Below are 21,987 nucleotides of genomic sequence, written 5' to 3' on the forward strand. Positions count from 1 at the left end.
GAATTATTATTAGTGTATAAATAGTTAGTTTAATGTAACACAATTATTCACAAAGAATGCTTCATGCAGCATTTCTAAGAGTGAATTACCACATACTAACTGAATATCAATATTTGATCATAAATATCTCTTTCTGTGTAAATACAATCTATTAACTGGTAGCAATTTCTGAATCAATTCAAGTTTTTCAGAAATTTAATGCATTTGTCTTCACAAAATGTAATGTTATGAAACTTTACAAGACGAAAGACTTGTCAAAACCTTTGCGAATAATCATAACAGCCATTGTTAAAAATATATATATAAATGAAATATGTTAGTCTAAGAAGCCAACATTATTCTATTAAATTCATTTATCCATGTATCTGTTTTCTGAGTACAAGTCTGACAATAGCAAAGAATTTATTGCATTGAAAACCGAGTTAAGGTCAGCAGTAGAGCTATATCTCCTTGACTTTTCTAGGATGAGCATAGCTCACACCATGTATTTTCTTATTTATGTAATTTTTAATTTAAGATTCAGTATTTTATCTTTTATATAATTATTAACCACTATTGACTAGCACTTTGGTTACTTTTGGTTATTTTTAAAATAAAAATAATGGAATAAAGTAAATTTTGACTTAAATATTCTGGAAAAACTGCAACTTGTGCCCTGCTAGGATTAAAAAAAAAAAAAACAGGATGAAGAAAAAATTGCTTGTACCTTTCATCAAGAAGCCTCCAACCAAGGAGCTCTACACTAATGCTACAGCTTCAAAAATATCAATGGAGACATTTATAATTCTGGTTGGCAATAATGAAAAGATTTTATTACAGCAAAGTAATATTTTTTTCATTAAGCATTAACAGTAAATATTTTTTTTCACTGTCCTCTTATATGTTCCTAAATAAAGTTTAAAAACGTGCCTTCTTTTATGAACCTAGTATAAACACACTCGTCAACTTGATTGCTTCTGTTGATATTTACAAGCGCTGTAGGAAGTGTAATTTGTGATATAAACGTCAACATCTGCATCTTGCTCCATCTTCACTGAAAGTAGGGCTCAGGAACCTTCGTTGGAGTTCCGTTTTCGGGGGCAGTATTTATATGCACACTGGGAAAAATGGAAATTAGCAACGTTTATCGTTTCATTCACACTATTACTGTACTTTTCGACTGAATGTCGGTCGCATCCACTAGCAGGCCGACTACCTGAATGGCAGAGCGCACAAAAGGTGAGCTCTAACTACACCTGAATGTTTGAGGGCAGCTGATGCGCATCAATTAGCCGAGCGTGTTAGCCTCGCTGTGTTTTAGCTTAGCTTTAGCTACGTTACACCCACACATTTATCAGATCATTGTCTAGCAGGGACGTCCAACAAGACATTACTATTAGTGGGATAATGCATCTTTTCTTGTAGCTCATTGTGCAGTAAAACATTGCTTCTCCAGAGCACGAAGAGCTTAGCTGTTCTTGAGCGGCTGAAAATACCTTTGTTGTTTAGTAATTAGCGATCATAGAGATTTAATTCAGCTTGAGAAAGCGCCATATGTCTGGACGCGGCGGTGTTCCTCGTGGAGTAGCGAATCAATTACCTGTAGTTTGTTTGTTTTTGCACAATAATAACAGCAATACAACACAGCAGAAGTGGTTTAATGCTAACTGGTAGGTTTCTGATTTAGCTCCGAGGCAGTGGGTCTGTTGTGACCCCAGTGAGAAAAAGGACCAGAATTGTGAGTTATTTGTGTTGGCATATGTTTTAAAAAAAGTTCATTTAAAATGACATCTGAAACAATGCCAAAATTAGAGTTGTTAGCTAAAAAATTCAGACGTACAGCACTTAAACACATCATTTAAGAATAATGTACGTCCATCAAAAATCAAATGAAAATTATGTTTTGTTTATTTTTAAGAAATATTTCTAATCATACCAGTTAGCTTTTGTTAGTCTATGAAGATCAGAATGGCAAATATATTTAAAGCAATAAGAATGTGAAAAATGAATGTTCAATGTTGCAGTTATTTGATAGTTATTTGATGAAACATTTTAGTTAAGTTCTTGTGTCAAAATTACAGCTGTAACAGTTATAAAGCTACATTGTTTTGACTTGAGTAGGAACAGTTGTTGCCCTTCTGTCTAAACAAAACTGATAGAATCGTGTTATTTTTACTTTATTCATTTTGTGCTAACCCTATTGTATTATAAAACTGTAGTATTTTTACTGAGGGAGATCATGGAACCTCAGCCAAGATGTTTTATTTGGATAAATGAATAAATAGCTTTTATTATTGAGATAAACAGCAAGATAAAACAAAATGAGGATGCGTCAGAATGACTGAACGATGGAAATGACAGAATAAAGTTACACAATATTTGTTAAGCCATTTTGTTTACACTTATTATGTTTCACTCATCCATTTCTGGATTTCTTCTGTTCAATGTTTTGCTTGTTAATGCAAAACAAACTCTCGGTATCAGTTTATTGGACAGTAACAGTTTGCATTTAATGGCATGAAATAAGAATTCAACAATAAAGACTTGCGATGATGAGTAATGAGTAGTTTCCTGAACAAAAGTAGTGCCGTTTCAGACTTTGTTCATTTCAAATTAAGAGGATATTTTCAAATACTATGTACCTTTGATAGGAATCATACATGCCCAATTAGTAACTTTCTGGAACAATGAATAAGTGAATGAGTCTAGAAAAACGTCCAGGTAATTAGGAAACCTATTTTTTACACCGCAAATATTTTTAGTTGTGTTGTGTTTGGCATCACCTAACTGTAGTAAACACTTCATAAAAATAAACCCACCTTACGTTTTACAGCTTGGCCATCATTTTACAGTAAAAATTGTCAGAAATCTTATTTTGAATTTATTTTTACATAATTGGAAATGTTACTTTAAATATTCTTATCAGAGTTCAAAAGTGTTCCATTTTCTTCCTGTTAGGCTGGAAAAATAATTAAAATGTTTGTAACCCAAGGTTTGTTTCTGTTCAACAATTTGTAAAGTATGTGGCCTTCAAGCTCTGAAAAGATAAAAGTTTTTTTTACTTACTTTGAATGGTTTGAGGTGCTAGCTTAATATTCACAGAGCAAATTAAACAAATTTCTTTTAGATGCATGTAACTGTGACAGAAGGGTAAGACTTTTTTTCTCTTAAGTTCCTGATGAAGGTGTGTAGGTAATACTTTAACAGCCCTGGAAGACAACATGTCTGAAGAGGCAATTTCAGAAAGTGACCTGGAGGGCAGCATTGACAGCGAAGAGGAGTGTATGGAAAATGAGGAGGAGGAGGAGGATGATGATGAAGACCTGGAGGAAGACGAGGAGGAAAATGATGGAGATGACGAAGACGATGGACTGGGTGAGTGACAATATTTTGTATTAATCCATAACTCGTTAAAATAGCTCTTAATCAAACCGTATTTAAAAAGAATTTTGTGTTGCAATGGCCTAATCAAAGTCATACCCTCAAAATGATTAAAATTGTGTAATACAAATTCCCTTGAAACAAAGCAATGTGTTTTAATTTAACTGTCTTTTTGTCTAAATATATAACATGTAGATTTGGATAGTGGGGAGTTACTAACTGTAATAAATTTTTTCTCGTTGAAGAGCGACCTGCAAGTGCCGAGAGTCAAGGCGATGGGGATGGCAGGGACTCCAACTCAACTACCTCTGGAGAGCCTTCCTCAGAGCCTCCTTCCCGGCCGTCCTCCAGACCCGCCTCTCGATCTCAGCCTCCTACCAGCGCGGGGAACTCGAGCGAGAGCAAAGCCGCGCCTAGAAAAACAAAGAAGGACAAAGCTTCTAAATTAACAAAATCACTCAAATCTTCAAAAAGCTCCAAACCTCCAAAACCAGCCAAGCCAGCTCACATGAGGAAGAACATTAGGTATGTATGTATGCGTGTTTCATATTGAGCCTGTACGGCCAATCTTCAACCAAGCATTACGGGACCAAATGAACCAGTTTCAGCGTTTGGTTCTGTCACTGCATCAGAACCACTTTTAGGATTTGTAATGTCTTTTTCAGTGCATGAACAGGCTTGTTTCGTCTTATTTCTGCTCACAGAAAGCTCCTGCAAGAGGACCAGCTTGAGGCTGGAACTAAAGCAGCTCAGCTGGAGGAGATGGAGAGGCGGAAACGACTGGAGCAGCAGAGGAAAGACTTTCCTACTCCGGCCCCATCTCTCGCGGACGCTCAACTGGGTGACTGTTTGTTATCAAGAAGTTATTAATGATTGTCCTGTAATATTTTAATTGTAAATATTCTGTTTTCTTCTGATATTTACAACAGTGGAGACGGCAGCTTTATTAGCAGAAGTATCTCAGTTGGTTCCTGCTCTCCAGGGTAAACAGGATGTGATCTGTCTGGATAGTAGTGGTGAGGAAGATGAAAAAGCGGATATAAATTTGCCCGCCCTCGCCATTGGAGATGGTGAGTACATACTGCAGCTCTAACCAGTTTCAAGCAGTATGACTAGGGGTGGGCATTTATTGTGAAAAATTTATAACCGTAATAAGAATTTTGATTTATTGTTGTCTCAATAAATATCATTTAATGAATCCAAATCATCCGTTTCATGAGAGCACCAGTAAGTGTCAGTAAATTTGTAACTATAATTAAATGCAGTGTCTGTGTAAAGCTCAGTTACATAAATCATGCTTCTTTAACTAAGTGGCGTCTTGAAGAACCCTGTTTTTTAAATTGGAATGTTTTTTAAGAACAATATGCGTGTTTTGATCCCATGTATTTATCGTCGTATGGTTACCTTGAAAAAAAGTAATAATTAGATTGTGTCATAATTTCTATCATCATCACAATGAAATTCTAAGTCCATATCGCCCACCCTTCAAGTGGGATTTAATTATGCACCAACAGTGTTTATTTCCTTAATGATGCAGATATAATTGAGCTCAGTTCGGGGGACGAAGACACTCTGCAGATAAGCAGCGAGTCAGCTGACGAGGAAGCCGATGCCGCCCACGGTTCGGAAGAGAGCAGCGGCGCTCACATAAACGACGCGCTGAACTTGCCTGATGCCCAGGGTCGAGTCCTGGTGAACATCAACCACCCTCCAGAGGAGAAAGATGTTTACCTCGCCCCACAGCTGGCCCGAGCTGTTAAACCTCACCAAGTATGACTGTGACTTTCTACTTTTCTTCATGTAAAACTTGATGTGTAACTTGCAGGAAGTGTGTGGTAAGCCTCATTTTTTCTTTTAAGATTGGGGGAATCCGGTTTCTCTATGATAACCTGATCGAGTCTTTGGACCGGTACAAGACCAGCAGTGGTTTTGGTTGCATCCTCGCTCACAGCATGGGCTTGGGCAAAACTCTGCAGGTCATTTCCTTCATCGACATCCTTTTGAGGAACACAGAGGCCCACACTGTTCTGGCTATCGTCCCTGTAAGTCATCAAAATATGATAAAACATCACGTTTTTTGTTTTTCCTGTCTTCTGAGTTTCACCTCTCAATGTTTTGTTTTTTTCCTCCACACACAAGGTGAACACGCTCCAGAACTGGCTGACAGAGTTTAACCTCTGGCTCCCACCCCAGGAAGCACTTCCTCCTGACACAGACCCTACGTTCGTCACTGGCCGCGCGTTCAAAGTTCACATTCTCAATGACGAGCACAAGTACGTGACGTGGTGACCGATGCACTGGGGTGACCTTTTTACATTTTATATATATTATGTATGTTTTATTCATGAATTGTTCTGACTGTGTGATCCTCAGAACCACGGTGGCCAGGGCCAAGGTTGTGGAAGAGTGGTCCAGAGACGGAGGTGTGTTGTTGATGGGCTATGAGATGTACCGCCTGTTGTCCATGAAGAAGAGCTTTGTGATGGGAAAGAAGAGGAAAACAAAAAAACCAGCTGGGCCGGTTATTATTGACCTGGATGAAGAGGACAGGCAGCAAGAGCTCATGAAAGGTGACCATGACTATAAGTAATGTGTGTAAAAATGCAGCGCCTTGCAAAAACAGTAATACCACTTTAACAGTTTCACACTAGAAGGATAAACCTTGATGTAGATTAGAGATGCTGCCTGATAGACCAAAAGAGTTGTGCACAACTAGTGTCATTTGTAGACATCTGAAAAGACATCTTTAGCTGCTCAAGCTAACCCGGTGAAGCAAGATTGGTGGCATCAACTATCTGTTGAGCAACTTGAGCAGCAGGCATTTCAGGATTCATGCCTCATGACAGTTTAAGAAAAAACAGCCTGGATAAAATGGTTGTTTTAACATTTAAAACAAACAAAAAAAATCAGTCATTGTCAATTTTGACTGATAGCAGTTGCTGACTAATTTTAAAATTGGTTTGATGTTCTGAAACACTTAAACATGCCAAAAAAGAAAATTGGGAAGTATTTAATCACTTTTCACATCACAGTATTAATAAGGTGAATTTTGGGGTCAGTTTGAAGAGGATTTTATTTAGGAACATCAGAGTAAAGGGCACTGAATGCACATGCTTCACTATTCAGATTTTTATTTGAAAAATGTTCCCCAGAATATGTGCTGCATCTTGTTGTTTTATCACATAAAATTCAGATGAAATGGTTGAAGGTTGCAGTTGCAGCGTAACAAAATATAGAGAAGTTCAAGGAGGATGAATGAATTAGACAGCGATTGTTAATAATTGCACCGCCTCATCCACCAGGGATTGAAAAGTCAATATCACGGCCCGGTCCTGACGTGGTGATCTGCGACGAGGGCCACCGCATTAAGAATTACCACGCCAGCACGTCGCAGGCCTTGAAGAACATCCGCTCAAGGCGCAGGGTGGTTCTGACGGGCTACCCGCTGCAGAACAACCTCATAGAGTACTGGTGCATGGTGGACTTTGTCAGGCCGGACTTTCTAGGCACGCGCCAGGAGTTCAGCAACATGTTTGAGCGTCCCATCTTGAACGGTCAGTGCGTGGACAGCACACCCCAAGATGTCCGCTTGATGCGCTATCGCAGCCACGTGCTGCACAGCTTGTTGGAGGGCTTCGTTCAGAGGTGAGCCTTTCTCACTAGGAAAAGCTTCCCTGAAGGGTATTTATTATTACATCTGTGTGTCTGTGTCGCTTTCGTCGTTGGCAGGCGAGGTCATGACGTGCTGAGACACCACCTGCCAAATAAGGAGGAGTTTGTGATCCTGGTGCGGCTCTCTCCCATTCAGAAGGCACTGTACACAGAGTTCATGAAGCGCTTTCGAGAGGCAGGGAACAGCGGCTGGCTCGGCCTTAACCCACTTAAAGCTTTTTGCGTCTGCTGCAAGGTCAGACTGTTTTTGTCTCGTTTTGAGAGCTACCTGCATGTCGTATTCCTTGATAAAGCGTTAACCTGTGTTTTCTGAACAGATCTGGAATCACCCTGACGTCCTCTACGAAGCCCTGGAGAAGGAGAACCAGGCCAATGAGCAGGATCTGGACCTGGATGACATTACCTCGGCCAGTAACCCACGCTGCCCTGCTCCCAGTGCCGGCCTGAAGACCAAAGTGGCCGACTCAAGCAAAGGCAACAACAGCCTGCCGCCGCTCAATCCGTCTCAAGATAGAGCCAATCAAGTCATCACATATGAATGGGTAGGTTAGAGCCAGGCCAGGCATTTAGATGCAGCTAAAGTAATGCAAATGCAAAGGAAATCCTGACAACTTTCTGCACTTAATACTTCCTTAGGCAAAAGACATCATGGCAAACTACCGGACGGGAGTTTTAGAAAACTCAGCTAAGATTGTTCTGCTCTTCCACTTGATTGAAGAAAGTGTCAGGAGAAGAGACAAGATTTTGGTCTTTAGGTAAGTCTTCTGTCCTGCATAAGTGAGAAAAAAGAGATTTATGTATCTATTATACTTTCCTTGGACAGTAAGTGGAGTGTGACAGGGTTACTGTGCAGAAAAAGTAAGGATTTGGTTTTTAATCAATTTCAGATCTGAAAAAGTGTGAAAAAACATTTATGTTAATCATTTATTACATCTAAAAAATCAAACATGATAGTCTCTGAAAACATTCTGCATATAAAGAGTTCTCACTACCCTCTTTACTCTCATATCCTGAATGAAAATCCAGTCCAGCCAGTTGCCTTCAGAAATGATATCAACAGTCCATCTGTGTGTTACTTAATCTGTGTATAAATACTTCTGTCCTGTGAAGATCTTCGTTAACAAACGACAACAGGAGAAACAAAAAGTACAGATCAAAATTCATTCAAGAATCTGTAGAGAAACTTGAAAATCAATCACACACACAGTGTCCTTCCAGCCTGACCGGATCTTGAGCTATTCTGCTAAAAAAAATAGGCAAAAGATTTATTATTTAATGTGAAAAGCTGTTAAAGACGTATCCTAAAAGACGAGAAGCATTTTTTCACAATTATCCACTTTTTAGTGTCAGTTTATCACATTAAAATCTCGCTAAATACACAGAGGTTTCTGATTGTAATGTGACAAAACGTAGAAAAGTTTAGTAGATAAAAAGAATACTTGAGCAAGATCCCCAAATTATTGTCTTACATGCCAGATGCATTTAAAGAGGAAAGCAATAAAAAAGCCAAAAACTAAATCCTGCTTCATAATAAATTTGAACATTTTTAGAAGATGATTGTTCAGGATTTTAACTTTTAAAATATGTGATTCAGCATTCCTTCAGCATACCCCAGTTTTTGGAACATACAGATATTAAAAGTCCTCACACCCTGGTTATTCATTGCATACAACTTCAATAATATGATGCCTGTTTCATTGGCTGCACCTCTGAGCTTAGTAAGTGTTCTGACGGATTTTTAATGTGTCCAACAGCCAAAGTTTGAACACTCTGACAGTCATAGAGGATTTCCTTTCAAAGAGACCAATGCCCCCCGGCATCGTCCCCAGCGACAGCCCAAACCAAAACTGGGTTCGCAACCTCAACTACTACAGTAAGCTGTCCAACTTTTGCCTTTTTTTTCCAAACTAGTCGCTAAGCATGGAGTGTTTTGCACTAAAATCTGATATTTTTTTCACATTTTTGCTTCACTCACTTTTGCTCATCTCTGATTACTTTTTATTTACATAGCAAGTGATTTTATTTTAATTTTTTTACCTTTTTCAATATTTCATCTTTGGTAATGTTTTCTGAGTTATATAGCTTGTTCAGTTGTTTCAGCGCTGATGTGTGTCTGCAGGACTGGACGGGAGTACATCTGCATCAGAGAGAGAACGTCTCATCAATCAGTTTAATGACCCAGAGAACAAATTAGCGTGGCTGTTCCTGCTTTCTACACGGTAGGCCGCTTCGTCTTGTAGCCGCAGCTCGTGCTTCTTCTCCATGCTAAATGTCGTTGTTTTCCGCAGAGCGGGCTGTTTGGGGGTGAATCTGATCGGGGCCAGCCGTGTTGTCGTCTTTGACGCGTCATGGAACCCGTGTCACGATGCCCAGGCGGTGTGTCGCGTGTACCGCTACGGTCAGAGGAAGCCTTGCTACATCTACCGCCTGGTCTGTGACTTCACCCTGGAGAAGAAGATCTATGACAGACAGGTCTCCAAACAGGGCATGTCGGGTAAGAGCTTCATATTTTTTGATGGATATTAACTCTATTGCAGCCTTCCTCCTTCTTTGTTTTCTGAAGCAGAACTCTCTTATCTGTCTTTTTTAAAGACCGGGTGGTCGATGACTTGAACCCAGTCCTGAACTTCACCCGTAAAGAAGTTGAGTCATTGCTGCACTTTGTAGAAGAGGAGCCTGAGGCTGAGAAGATCTCACTGGAATCGCAGAGAGAGTTGGAGTCGGTGATATATCGAGCTTGTGAGCTTTACCCAAACCTCATCACCAAGGTAGAGTGACTTGAAAGGTGTTACTCTGTTTAGCAACTTCAGAAGCCTCAGGCATTTTCCAAGATTTGTTGCTCTTCAAATCTAACGGGAGGTTTGGGTGTTTTGCTGCAGAATGAGCCAAGGGGTTCAGGTCCTGATAGGCTGGTTTGTTTGAAGAGTGCAAAAACACACAGATATCTAAAACATCTTTGGCCATAATTTGGCTACAAAATAAGAAATGGGTTGTAAGAGCACACAAAATTAAAAACACACATTTCTCCAGTACATCCAGTAACATCTAACATGAAAAGATTTTAGGTTTTGTGGTGGTGAATAAGTAAGTAATCTGAAGTCTCCAAACTTCAGTAGCTTTAAATCCCTGATGTCTTTCCTGTGGAGCTGAAGTCCATTTATCTTTTCGGTCTGATGTGTCCCTTTAGCCACCTTTCCACCATGAGTCGCTGCTCATGGACCGGAAGGAGTCAAAACTGACCAAAGCAGAGAAAAGAGCTGCAAAAAAGAGCTACGAGGACGAGAAGCGAGCCTCTGTACCGTACTCCCGCCCGTCGTATGCGCCCTACTACCCCACAAGTGAACACTCGCTGGCGAGCATCGCAGCATTTAACCAACGCGGCTGGTAGGCTTCACCTTTTCCAGTTGACTGTTTTATTTTTAGACAGTTAGATCTGCAATCCATTCATCTTTACACTTCTTATCACATCATCATTTATTAGTCTTTTACTGTTGGAAGTGCAGCTCAAGTTAGTGTTTGTATTTCCAGGCGCCATATAACACGGCCAGATGACAAGCCAGTTGCGAGCGTCAGGCCCATCCAGTCGACCCCGATCCCGATGATGCCTCGGCAGGTCGGCATGGGAATGGCCGGCTCCAGCTCTGCCGGCAGCCTTCCTCTCAACTTCCTGCAGAAAGCAGGTGTTTACGTGCAAAGGATTGTCACCACAACGGGTATTTAACAAATGACTGCTGCAAATGAAAGATTTATAGCAATTCAAGTGTTTGAGACGTTACCATCAGTAAAATGTTAAACACACTTTGAAGTTTAATCACATTATAACATACCACTTTCACCTGGATCCACAGACATTGTAATCCCAGGAGCAAACAGCTCTACTGACGTTCAGGCTCACATCAGCGCAGGAGAGAGCATCCACGTCATTAGAGGATCGAAAGGTAACATCTTCATCAAGAAGCCTCTTCAAACAGAACATTTTAGTGAACCTTTTCAGTCGTTGAATTTTCCCTAACACAGGTACTTACATCAGGACGAACGATGGAAGGATTTTTGCTATTCGATCTGGAAAGATCAGCAGGCCGGCAGCTGGAGCGTCTGCTCCATCTAGAGGTGCAAAACATTTTCCTGTTTCATCGACTTCTCCCACATCACGTCTCTTTTAATTGTCTAGAGGGATTGTACTGCATACATTGCTGTAATCTTAAAGCTCTTTCCTTGCCACATACATCATCAAAGCTTGTATTAAAGTTTTAATTGTGCAGCAAGGGGGTAATGAGTAATGATCCCCTGCTCATTTTGTAAGTTTACTCACCTGGAAAGGAAAATTAATCCTTAATTTAATGCAAATCTTTTTAGGGTTATTTTATTTGCTGTAGAGAGGCAGCAGTTTTGCCTCTCTACATCAAAACTCCAGAACAAATACTTTACCTAAAAGGTAAAAAATAAGGTCATGTGTTCCTGAGTAAGTAAAATACTAATAATTAAATCCCCTTCAAACAACCAGGATTCTGAATTGATCTGGTGCTCAAGTGGAGCACAAATACTTCTGATTACGAGTCGCGTGTGTAAAACACACTCCTCCATGGAAACACTTTCTCCACCTTTTTCTAATATTCCTACAAGACAATGAACGACTCACTGCTGTGCAGATAAACAAAGAAAAGTTCTAAGTGGTGTTTTGTTTGGAAGTGATCTTTGTTTCACTGAGCGACTTCTTTATTATTTTCCTGGATGCATTTTTTGGGGGGATTTCTAACAGATATTCTGTTTCTCCATGTTAAAATAAAAGCTACCTCAGAAGTTAGACATTGTTTATATTGCAGGGGGACAAACAACGCAGTAGCTAATCAGATGTCTCTGTTTCTGCTTTTAAGAAGGTTCTTGCGATGGACACTATCAGCTTATGCTTTCTGTATCGGCGTATTTTACATTATTTATATTAATATGTAATTTCCAGACATCTGACTTTTTTTGTTTTCCAAAGTAAACGGGTTACTACCACATCTTCTTCAATATCATCTCTATCTCTTCAGGAGACACCCAAGGCTCCCTGATCCACTCGGTGAGCAACGGTTGCTCATCTCCAGTCGACCAGTCGCGGCGCTCCCCCACCGCCGACCAGCGGCCCCCGTCTCCTCTGAGCTCCGATTTCCTTCGAGAGCTCAGCCATTACACGTCGTCTACAGGCAGCGTCACTGCCGGCAGGGCGAATGAATCGTCGTCGCTTCTGGATTTGCCGTCTGCGACAGCTGGGGAAGAGGGAGGCTCTCAGACCAGCGATCAGAGCCGACAACTCGCCAACGACCTGTTGAGTTCAGTCGCAGAGGCGCAGCGCGGCGGCAAACGGAAGCATGACGGCAGCCAGGACAACACGCAGACGGGAGGAAAGCACACCTCGGTCACAGCTCATTTTCCCGGATTGTCGGTGAACTCTGGCGGGCTCAGTTTCCCACCGGTAGGTCTGAACCTGGGGAACCTGGGTCATGTGAGTCAGCCGCTTCTAATGCCTGGAGGAGGATCTTCATTCCTCCAATCCTCGGGACAAACGCTGGCCGACCTGCAGTCCATGTTCCCCTCGGTGAGCTCGGACCTCCTGAGGCAGCCGGCTGCGGGGAACGGGCACCTCCCTCACTCGTCCTCGGCATTTTCTTCCGCCTCCTCCACCATTCCCATGTCGTCGACAGCAACCTCCTCCTCCCTCCCGTCTGGCACTTTGCCTCCGTACTTGATGAACCCCAACATGGCCGGCCTGCTTTCTTCAGGTTTTCCTCTCAGCTACAGTCAGCCACTGCTCTCCTCACCAAGAATGTTCCCCGGCTCTTTGCTCTCGGGGTCGGGGGGCTTCTCCGTGCCCAACTCCAACTCTGCGACGTCCAGTTTTCTCTCTCATTTTACCAACCCCACCTCCAGCCTCCTGGGTGCCGCGCTGACACAGCCGGACAGACACCCGAGCGCGGTGAATGGCGGGGACAGCTCTGATGATGACGTCATAGAGGTGACGGGACAGTAGGGCTTCAGAAAGTCCCACTACAGGTTTTTTTGTTGTTGTTTTTAATCTGTTTCACAGTCAGAAAATAATCGAAATACATTAGAAATGGGAATTATTACACAAAAACAATAAAACTCAGAGGCAAAAGGCCTGAAATAATTCTGTGGTGATTACATCCATCATGGTTTGAAAGTGTTTTAAGAATCCAAATGTGACCAAGAAGAGGAAATGTGAAACTCAGCTCTGAGTTTGCATTTAAAATGGATTAAATGTGAATAAATTATTCCTCAGGCATAGAGTTGGCTACTTCTGAGCCAGTTCTTTGTAATAAGCAGGTCACAAAGGTTCTGTTTTACACGGTGCCTTGCAGACGTTTTCATGCCCCTTACAGCCTTTCACATTTTGTCATGTACAAGTTACACACCTCAATGTCTTTCATTGCGATTCTATACAATAGACACGTCCATTTGCACAATTGTGAAGTCAAAGGAAACTAAAACGTGAATTTGTTTTTACAAATAAAAATCTTTTGACGTGTGGTATGCATTTCTGTCCAGCTCCCTCAGAGTTAATACTTAGGTTTTCCATCTTTATGTGCAATTACAGCTTCAGTTTCTTTGACAGTTTTTCATATCAAATACATAAGTTTTTGCCCATTTTTCTATCTTTCAAAATAGCTCAAGTTAAATCAGAATGGATGGACAGTGAACATTGCCAATTGGACTGACTAGGCCTAGACCTGCATGATTTGATTTAAATCTTCCATTATAACTTTTGGTCTGTATTTAGTGCCATCAATCTTCAAATCAATTTGGATCAACTTCCCTGTCTTTTGATTAGAAACCATCCCCTCAGCATGATGCTGCCACTGTCATGTTTCACTTTGAGGATGGTCTGTTTGGGGTGTTTTCATTTTGCATGTTGACCAGAACGACTGGTCAACAACTGATCAGAGCACCTTCTTCCACACAGGGGCTTTCAGGTCCTTTTATGGTTTTCTTTCTGCCTATTCTTGCCAGCCTTTCGTTGGCGGAGTCCTGTCAACAGATTACTCTAACCGAGTAGTGGATGTCTGCAGCTTCTCCAGAGTTACTGCGAGTCACTCTTTGCTAAGAATGTTGAAATCTCTGGCTGTTATCTCACAACCCTGATTTAAAGTTCACACCTTTCCCTCCGACCTGTCTGCTGTGTTTTACGAATCATAAGCTGAATTTGCAGTCTGATTCAGTTCAGACTGTATTTACGAATTAGGTTTCTTCTGAAGACAGTCAGCTGTACTGGATTTTATTTAACAGCGTCAGAATGAAGGGGAGCTGCCGCACTTTTCAGATTTGCATTTGGAAAAAATTTGAACCTGCTTTATTTTCCTTCCACTTCTCAATCATTCACTACATTATGCTGGTGCGAAACACAAGATCCCAATAAAATGCATCAAATGTGTGGTTGTTATGTGACGAAATGTGAAGAGTGAGTAATTCCCATTTCTAATGCCCTTCATCCAACACACACACTGATCATTGTCCCAAAATACAAGAATGAGACCGTAAATCCTACAAAGTGCAACAAAATCCTTATGCTGAATGTCTGCGTCTTGTTCAGCGTCGGGAACAGATCTGTCAAACAAGGACCAGTCGAATCTTTCTGGCAGTGGCTCTCGCAGCCTCTGCTACATTTTCACACAAAGTGTCGGCGCTCAGTTTTTGTTCCTAACATTTTAAATATGTGGCGAAAGCTGCTTCCTGTTGGCTTTTCTCACGATGAATTGTTGTAAAACAGGAGAGTGTGGACAGGTTTAACACTCTGCTGCTGAACACTAGTGTTCTCCATTATCTCTGTAGATAAAGGGATCTTAGCGTTTGTCACAAAGTACACAATCCAGTGTGTTTACACTATAAAGATTACCTTGAAAAGCAGAAAATTTAGGCATATTTTAGTCTTTAGCAGTTTGATAGACATTGTAGCAACCCCCTGTTTAAAAGATACTTGTGACACTGTTATTGGAAATGTGGATACTTTGTAAATAACAGTCTTTATCATTGTTTATATTGCAAGTCGATACTGTGCAGTGTGTAGATTTCGGTCGTAGAGCGATTGTTTATTACAACAGTGACCGTAATAAAAAAAAAAAACTCACCCCGGCTTTGATAAGTGAGGATCAAAATGAAATATTTAGGATTTTCTTTGTTGCCCTCCAAACTGAAACGAATGTACTTTCATGTTGTCAACAATACAGGGGCTGGGACATGGATTTGAACTGTGTAAACTCTTTCTTAGTTATTTTTATTTAAATTTTTATTCCTTTAGCAGCCCAAAACAGTATTGAGTTTTGAAATTCATAGTTAGCTAATTGTTTTTATGTACCAGACAGCTGGCGTTGGGAGAACAAGCAGCAAATTTGAAAGCCAAATGAAGCTCAAACCAAGGAGTAACGTTACTAACTCATTCATTCACCTTTACCTTTTAGTTGTGGATTGTGCCGGGGTGGTCCAGTAAATTTGTTTTTAGTACTGGTCAGAAGTTCACTTACACTCCTCATCAACAGGGACGTAATACATACTTCAGACTTTTTTTGGTTTTACTTGAACTGTTTTTTCAGAAAGCGCTAATAGTGAAAATATAAACTCTTACAGGTTTCCATTTACTGCTGGTTTTCTCTAAATATCCAGTAAGAGGTTTCACCTTGACCTCATGCTTTTTTCAGCCATAAGCGAGCTTAAGTCATAACTTTGTCTGGATATTTGACCACACTTCCTATTAATAGTTGTAAAAGTTAATTAAATTATTTTGTTAGCATCCCAAATGTTTAATGTTAGCCTTGTTTATTTATTCTAAAACCAGTTTTGATTTGTGCAAACCGAGGCTTTTATTTACAGGTAGGTCTGTTAGAACAAATATTACCTTATCTTAGAGGAAGCATTGAATCTGCACAGCTCGAGTGAACGAGTTCAGTGTCGCCACCTTCATTTGACCCTGATGACTTTTTTTATATCAGTAAAACTGCCGGTGAGAGTGGCCGAGCCAGGTGAGTTGATGCGGCGGCCTTACAAACTGACAGTGCCGTTATGTGATGATCGCCGTTAGATGCAGTGTGCGTAGCTTCTGCCAGGAGTGACACTAAGTGTCGGTTGCTTTGTGGCTGTTCAGGTCCCGTTTTCTGTATGTGTTTCTGTGTTGCCTTCGAGGTGTTTAGATGTAGGAAATGTCACTTTCCTCTGCTGGTAAACTGAGCTAGACGCAGTGATGATTGGCCTTCAGGAAACACTGGATAAGTTGAGACAACAGATCATTCCCCCATTGGAGTTGCATATTTCAGTTTTCAAGTGTGGGATCCCGCGTCCCTGCAGTTCCAGTACTGTTTGCTTTCTGTCGGCTGCTGGCTCCTCTGTTTCCTCCCGGCTGCTTTTTTTCCAAGTCTGTCAGAAAGATTATGTGGATTTTTTTTTTCTGCGTGTCACGAGAACCTGTGATTTCTGATTTAAAAAGTGGAGCTAGCACTTTGCATAAGGAACATTTCTTCATATTAACTGTGCGAGGTACATGATACTGACCCCTCTCTTTTCTTTTTATAGTTCATAGAATATTTTATTACAGAATTTTTTTTTTTCATGACGTCTAATTCTGATTAATCCACTTGACGATCGAGTCCTTCATTTTGATGTCTGCGATGTTCTTATTTATAATGTAAAATATGGTTTTGTAACTGCATTTGTTTTGTTACTTTTTGTTCACTTTGACCCATTAATGGCTGATCTAGTAAAAATTTCATACATGCAGCCTAAATCAAATAAAAATTATGTGATATCAATGTTATTTCAAAAATAAAATAATCTTCTAATACAGTCTGAATTATTTCTAAACAGTTTTATTCTTTTATTCTTAAACAGTTGCTATACATCCTGGAATAGCAACCTGCCACCAATTTGTCATTTCGGTGTAGTTATCTTCACTTTTTTGGGAAGGAAATACACAAAAATTAAAATGTGAAAATATATTCAAAATGTAGAGGGAAAAAATAACTCTCTCAAATATGACACTTAACACACCAGGAGCTAAATGTAATTGAAAAGCAAGATAATGCTAAAAAGCAGAATCTGTACTAGGAAAGCAGACAATTTATTTAGGATAAAACTGGGTAAAAGAAAATCTATTTATGAATATAGGTTTGGCATATTATGTTCAAAATGGAAATGACTGTCCAACTATATTGCAAGTCCCTTGAGGGAAAAGACACCAGATAAAAACTTTTTTGAACCTGAGACCTTTCAGAGAGCAAAATATGTTTTCTAAATTCAATTATTAAATAGACTTTATTTTTGTTGATTATTTAAAATAAATATAAAAGAATTACAAGCCTTTAAGTAAATTTTATTGTCGCAAGTAACATGATTTGATATAAAAGGTCTCAGCTAAAAGGGACAAATAAATCAATTTATTTTTAAATAAATTGATTTAAAAATAAATCAATTTTATTTAAATTAAAAGTTGACCAATGGTGTATTTGGTGCATATATGCATGTACAAGTGTTAGAATGTGCAAGAAAATAAAACAAAAAGTAAAATATAGCTGGATGAGAGCAGATTAGCTTTAAATAACTCACCAATTCCCAAGTAAATTCAGCAATAATCAGTTACATAAATACTTGCAGTTATTACAAATGTTTTTATTTTTTCCATTTATTTGTATTTTTATACTCAAAAATGATGTACATGTTTCTGTTTTTCCATTTTCTATTTGAATTATTTGTTCAAATAGAACAAATAATTCTATTTGTTCTATATCATTCCATTTTTTATTATGGAATGATAAAAAATTCCGTGTTGCTTTAAAAGAGCATGTACTAGTATGCAATTATGAAAAGGACTCTAGGTCCTCTTCTGCATATTTTGACTTTTTATTCATTCGAGCATGGAAAGATCAAAAAAGGCAGAAAGGTTTGTGGCCTGAGAAGTAATATTTCAGTCTTTAAAGGAGCACAGTGAGCTTAGCTCTGTTCATTCAATGCGCCTCCGTCAGGACTGCAGCCGCTTTTTAGCAACGTAAGCAGTGGAGACCTGATTCATAATGATCAGAGCGCTGAGAGCGGGGCAGATTGCTGCCAGGTACCAGGCGTACCCCCTTACTGACGCCGTGAACCAGGAGGAGCAGAGCCCGAGCAGCAGGCTGGTGCAGCCCAGCAGGAAGGTGACGAGCCCCGACGCGGCGTGGTAGCGCTTCAGCTTGGCGAGGGACCAGCCTTTGGCCAGAGAGTGGTAAATGAGAGGCACGGCTGCCAAGGACTGCACGCACACGACACACACCGTGATCAGTCCCAGCAGGCCGTGCCACGAGGTGAAGTGGGCTTTACCGTTCAGGTTTTTGTTGTAGTAGATGGCAGCCAGGCCCAGAAGTGCACAGGAGCCACAGAGGCTCTGCAGGATCCAGTGAACACGGCCTTTGGTCTTGTGTGGAAACCTCTTGATGAGGGAGCCGCGGGGCGAAAAGAGCAGGATGGCTTCCGTCATAAAGAAGCCAAACTAAAACAAAAAGTAGAAAAATCATTATTGACTCATTGTAAGTTATAAAAGAGGTGGTATACAAATCAATTAAAATCTAATTAACAATAAAAACTTGAAACTTTTGTGCAGAGCAAGTTTATCCAAGAACTTAAAGAAACTGTTTTTCTGTAAGTTTCTATGCAGAATCTGAATATAATACCTACAAGTCTTCATTTTTTTATATTTATAGAAAAGGCTCACCTCATTCTATAACTTTTTATTTTGTTCTAAAATCTGAAAATAGAAGTATATTTTAGTTTGATTTTGCTACCTTTCATGATGATGCATTTTATGCAAAATCATCTTTTGCCTCTCTAGAAGAGTTTTATTTATTAGCAGCTAAACTTTGAGTGGAAAAGGTCGCTGACCTCTGATCTATTTTGAGTGGAACTTTGAGTGGAAAAGGTCGCTGACCTCTGATCTATTTTGTGCCTTACATTAACCTTTCTTACATACTGTAATGTCAGAACTTCAACTTTTGTGTATTCATTTCGGTTTTTGTTTGTAATACCTCACAATTAATGTTTGATAAACGTGCATCAAAAAGTAACTGATCCCCCCCCCTTACTCTGAAACTTCCAAATAAAATCCACTGTTGTCATTTTCCTTTGAGTGAGTTTACAATTAAATTACAGTAGAAAAATGCCCTCCAGCTTTGTTTCTACTTCACAATCACAACCAGCCATGTCCCAATAAACAAAGCAAAGCTTGTATTTTTGAGTTTATAAATGAGGTTCGACTTACAGCTACTGTCATCAGGAAAGGATGCCATGAAAACACACCTGAAGGAAAACAGGTGGGGTTAAAGATCAACAAAATTATATGCAAACTGACGTAAAAAAAAAAAAAAAAGAAAAAGAAGAAAGACGTAAACATTAACCACACTCACTTGTTCCGGGTAGGGAAAGAAACGCAATAAAAACAGGGAAGGCTATGGAGATGATGTGAGTCAGTCCTACGGAGGCTGTTCTAACAAAACCGTAAAACCGACTTTCAGATTCTGCCTCCTTGTTGTGGATCATGTTATAAATGATCACGTCCGACCGTCTCCGACTCAATGAAAGCGGAAGTGACGATGTTCAAAGTCCTTCCCGGACTGACTGCAGCTCAGCTCAGGAAGATCATCATCGTTATTAAATCGCAGTCATGTAACTTTAACTTGACAAAACCTCCGGTATCCGGTCCACGTCGCCGTCATGTCCCGTTGCAGAAATGGGAAAACGCAGTTTCCGTTCAGTCTTTTCAAAATAAAAGTCATTTGCGGCTGCGCTTCCTTTACAATTATTCCTTCATTATTTTTGTAAGGAATTATTCGTCTACTTTTTTTTTAAACAAAAGAAATATACTTTTTTTTCTTTTTGACACAAATGAATCCATTTTTTTTCGTTTATTCAAACCCATTTGTAACTGTGCTGCTGGTGACTCTGGTCAAATATGTTCTTCATATTAACAGTTCACAGTGACTCTGAATGGCTAAAGCTCCTTAGGCCTAGAGCAAACCAGGTTTTAGATGTGGCTTTGCTCCACCACACCTGAGTCAAATAATCAGGTCCTTAGCAGCACTGTGGAGAACCTGAAAGCACTGGGGAGGTAATTCAGCAATTTGTCTGGAATCATGTCCAGAACCTGCTGGACATCGACCCTCGAGGCCTCAACTTGAGGATTCCTGATCTAGATTATAGCCAGTTTGTGGTCCTATCAACAAAATGAGTCACATCGAAAGCAAGCTTGGGTTGTTTCTGCCGAGTGGCTTTATATTCATTTAAATCCATTTAAGCAAAGTGTGTGCAAGCTAAGAATACCATCAAGAAACAGTTAGAAATTCTGATATTTGGATCATCAAATCCACCAGACACAGAGTTCAGCTGCGCACTGGTTATTGTGCTCCAATTACTCTCTAAAAAGCTTGTGACTCCGCAGGGCCTCCACACACACACACACACACACACACACACACACACACACACACACACACACACACACACACACACACACACACACACACACACACACTGCTCTGCAGTCATCAAAATGCTCATTCATTCATCTCCATACCATTCTCTGTTTTTTTGCATTTTAATGTGAATAAAATGCACATTAAAATGCATTTTTAATGTGCATTTTATATATATATATATATATATATATATATATATATACATACATATATATATATATATATATATATATATATATATATATATATATATATATATATATATATATATATATTTTTTTTTTTTTTTTTTTTTTCAACAAATACACTTCTGTCATATTTAGAAGCAATTTATGGGGTTTGGAATTGTACATTTTGTTAAGAAATAAAATTATTAAATAATTTAAAGCTAGTATTTTTATGTTTCTCTCGTTAACATGAGCTGAAGACACATGAGCACATTGTACACTGAGCTCCAGTGTACAAACTCAGTAATAAAACCTGGTGAATAAACACAATCATTTTCTGCAGGAATAAAAATAGTAAATAAAGGGCTCCCAAACCTTCCAACTGACTTTCTGGGAATTAATATAAATCAGGTAGTTTGTCTATAATGCTAAGAAGGAAATTTTATTAGTTTTCCATGTTCCAGACCAACTTGAATTGATGAAAAATTATACTTTTTTTTCTAAAATTATAACTGATCTAATAAAATATATCCTCTTAACTTTTGTCTTGCAGTCTTGTCCAAAGCAGGAGTTTAATTCTGAATCTAAATTCTGTCACAGGCAAAGCAAACAAATATGAATGAATCAAAACAGTATCTTTAAGTGATAGGTGATCTTGTTTTGTTGATGGGCTTAGAAAAGCTCACTCCCACACAATAAATACTTGCTGCTGCTGTGTTAAAACATTAATTTGGTCTAAGGGTTGGCGGTGCAAATAAGTATAGACGGTGATGAAAGTCTGACTTGGATGTAGAAAATAGGAAGACCATGTCAATATTCATGAGCCATATTTTGGCCTGAGGGCTTTTTCCTCATTGAATGATTTCCACATCTCCTAAATCAAAGATTTAACAGCCTGCTCTAAATAAAAGTGGAAACAAAAATGTCTCCTCCTGTTTTACTTACATGCAAAATGAGCTTTTTATATTCTGTAAATACTACATGACCTTAAATTCGATTCGTAAACATAGCAATTTTTTTTCTCCTTTTAAACTAAATCATGTGAACCCTGAATTAATAATAAAAATAACAAACTTTATTTATAATATAGTTGTAGATGTCAAAGGGCAGAATAAATAAGTGAATGAAAAATTAATCAAATTAATTTTAAAGAAGCGTCTACTCACAGGTCTAACCAAGAAAGAAAACATAATCTACAATTTAATCAAGTTCATTGATTTATTCATCATTGAAGTCCCGAATTATCAAACCACAGGGAATGGTTTTGATTGAATTTATTTTATATTTTTTAATAAAGTGACATCAAA

The 21,987-nt window shown here is 39.3% G+C and overlaps 2 protein-coding genes across 2 annotated transcripts; one reads left to right on the forward strand and one right to left on the reverse strand.

Annotated features, from left to right (window-relative positions):
- The first annotated feature begins 1,067 nt into the window (after positions 1-1,067).
- rad54l2 (RAD54 like 2) lies at positions 1,068-13,559 on the forward strand. Its single transcript, XM_055026672.1, has 22 exons — positions 1,068-1,218; positions 3,152-3,354; positions 3,606-3,885; positions 4,065-4,201; positions 4,290-4,430; positions 4,898-5,130; positions 5,220-5,402; positions 5,500-5,633; positions 5,734-5,930; positions 6,663-7,005; positions 7,090-7,267; positions 7,350-7,574; positions 7,669-7,787; positions 8,787-8,905; positions 9,152-9,251; positions 9,321-9,526; positions 9,625-9,800; positions 10,220-10,416; positions 10,561-10,745; positions 10,881-10,970; positions 11,050-11,142; positions 12,066-13,559. Exons 2-22 carry the CDS (start codon positions 3,201-3,203, stop codon positions 13,040-13,042), a joined length of 4,467 nt encoding a protein of 1,488 aa, XP_054882647.1. The 5' UTR covers positions 1,068-1,218; positions 3,152-3,200; the 3' UTR covers positions 13,043-13,559.
- Positions 13,560-16,886: 3,327 nt separating this feature from the next.
- Positions 16,887-19,722, reverse strand: LOC129357386 (transmembrane reductase CYB561D2). The gene is made up of 3 exons (XM_055026680.1): positions 19,446-19,722; positions 19,301-19,338; positions 16,887-18,535 (listed from the first exon to the last, which is right to left on the reverse strand). Exons 1-3 carry the CDS (start codon positions 19,576-19,578, stop codon positions 18,032-18,034), a joined length of 675 nt encoding a protein of 224 aa, XP_054882655.1. The 5' UTR covers positions 19,579-19,722; the 3' UTR covers positions 16,887-18,031.
- Between the last annotated feature and the right edge of the window lie 2,265 nt (positions 19,723-21,987).

Source organism: Poeciliopsis prolifica, unplaced genomic scaffold (genome assembly GCF_027474105.1).
Source record: "Poeciliopsis prolifica strain line A6 unplaced genomic scaffold, Auburn_PproV2 SCAFFOLD003, whole genome shotgun sequence".
Taxonomy (NCBI): Eukaryota; Metazoa; Chordata; class Actinopteri; order Cyprinodontiformes; family Poeciliidae; genus Poeciliopsis; species Poeciliopsis prolifica.